At 63.1% G+C, this 2,214-nt stretch overlaps 1 protein-coding gene across 1 annotated transcript; it reads right to left on the bottom strand.

Annotated features, from left to right (window-relative positions):
* Positions 1–1,793: 1,793 nt before the first annotated feature.
* Positions 1,794–2,045, bottom strand: EMIHUDRAFT_254913 (hypothetical protein; the record flags this gene model as incomplete). The annotated part of the gene is made up of 1 exon (XM_005775991.1): positions 1,794–2,045. A coding segment is annotated over one exon (252 nt), but the record flags the coding sequence as incomplete, so codon positions are not given.
* Positions 2,046–2,214: the final 169 nt, after the last annotated feature.

Here is a 2,214-nt window from a genome sequence, read left to right as displayed (position 1 = left end):
GTGCACCCCAACGGTCGTCTGCATCCAAAACGGTCGTCTGCATCCAAAAAACAAGCACAGTTCTGTTTATTGACAAGAAAATACGTCCTATGGCGCTTTGCGCTGGTCTATGAAAGGTTTGAGGTGCGAGCGCCCTGGAGGCCCTGGGGATGGGGGGAGACTACCCGCGGGCCTAGAAGGCCCGCGCGCAGGGGGGGTGGGGCGGCGGAGGTGGAGGTGGCGGAGGCTCGGCGAGCACGGCTGGGAGCGGCAGAGGGTTCAGGAACCGGGCAAGCGCGGATCTGAGAAGAGGGGTGGCTTTGGTTGGTCACGATCGGGACGGATGACACGTCTGATGCAGACATGCGGTCATCCTCGATTCCTGTTTGTTGAATGTTGAAGCCCTCTTCGCACATGCACATGACATGCACATGCACAACATGTCAACATGTACATGTGCATGCGATGGTCGGGCGAGCAAAAACATGTCTTGGTTGCGGCGATGGTCACGCACCCGCGCAGCGCCGGCTTTGAGCCACGCGCCTCGACCTTCAGAGGCGCGTGCCCCTTCCGGCATGGCGCCGAAGGTGCCCGTCGTCGTTCGCGTCGAGCTTGGCAAGAAGCATCACCAATCGGGCCGCATGCACGAGGCGGAGGTGGCTCTCTCCCTTGTCGTCAGCGACGCACTCGAGAGAGCCGAGCCGGAGATTGCTGCTGGCAAGCTCACGGCCAGCACCGTCAAGTGCTTTCGGACGACGGAGTTTTCGGGCACCGGCACCGTCCTCGACAACAGTCGGCATTCTGCGAGACATGTTTGGCTGCAACATCAAAGTGCTGGCGACCGCCGAGGCGAGGATTCCCCTGCTACCCCCGGCATGCGTCCAAATGCGATGACGCGACTCATGCAAACCCAGGCCGAGACGCCGAGGGCGCTGCCGCCTGCGCCCGACGGCGACCGCTACGATTGCCGCCTCCTTCGCGCGCTGCTGTCGAACTTGCAGCGAGACGGCTTGAGCTTTCCAGTCCTCGATGCGAATGCCTCGGGCCAGCGCATTCTCTCTGCAATCGCGGCGGGTCTGCAATACGTGCTTCCGTTTGACGACTCCGATCCGAGCCCGCTGCGACTGGCAGGCCGCGTCCACCTCGTCGTGCCACGCCGCTCAACAATGAGGACCACCACGGCGCAAAGCCATTGGACTCGCGCCTCTCGGCCAAGAAGCTGCGCTCGTACGGCGAGGCCATTGCGGGCTTCATTGGCTGCGCAACGGCTCCTCCCCCCCCCCCTTCTCCGCTGAACTGCTTGCTGCTGCTGCTCGCTTTGTCCCAGGAGCCTGGTGCTTGTGTCTAATCGTAGTGGGGGCCCTGGCCCCCCTCTGTTTTCTGTTTTCTGTTTTTCAAAACGCCCGCCCGCCCGCCACCCCGAGGTGGCTCGGCCCCCCACTGACCCAGAGATCAAAAAACGTCGGCCAAAATTCCGGCGTGAAGAGAGGGAAAAACCCGAGGGGAGGGCCCAGACCTACCCTACCTACCCCGTCATGAGTGCCGCCCAAGCAAAAAGAATCTACACCTGCCGTGGCTGTGTTTTTGTGGGACTATAGGATAGTGGGGTCCTCAGGACAATCGGTACGTATCTGGATTGTGCATGTGATGTGCATGTGTACAAGGGTCGCGCGGCTCACAGGCCACAGCGCACGGGCGCCACAGGGGCACCTCTGATGTGTCGCGCGTACTAAGCGTGTACGCGCGTGTGCACACACGAGGCGACCAAGCCGGCATATCCCGCCGCCGCACCAAGCAGCTCCCGCGTCCGTCGGTTAGAAGACGTCGACGCAGTTGAGGTCCGAGAAGCACTGGCCGAGCCGTGCGACCGTGGTCTCTTCGGCGGACCGCACCGGCATGCGCGGGTCGTAGAACTTCTTGTTTGGCTTGTCGTGGCCCTCGGGGTTGCCGATCTGGCTCTGCAGGTAGGCGCGGTTCTCCTCCGAGTAGGACCGGATCCCGTCCCAGTACGCCCACTGCGTGTCGGTGTCGATGTTCATCTTGATCACGCCGTACGAGATCGTCTCCTGCGCGGCCGGGGCAGGTCGAGGGGTCGGACGAGAGGGCGGCGCGGAGGCGGGGCGGGGCGAGCCGCGCCTTGATGTCGTTGATGTCGGAGCCCGAACCACCGTGGAAGACAAAGGAGCAGGGCTTCGCGCCCGCGCCGAGGCCGAGCTGCTGCGAGATGTACTCTTG

Source organism: Emiliania huxleyi (assembly GCF_000372725.1).
Source record: "Emiliania huxleyi CCMP1516 unplaced genomic scaffold EMIHUscaffold_2875, whole genome shotgun sequence".
Taxonomy (NCBI): domain Eukaryota; phylum Haptophyta; order Isochrysidales; family Noelaerhabdaceae; genus Emiliania; species Emiliania huxleyi.
This window is presented reverse-complemented; position numbering and strand designations above follow the sequence as displayed.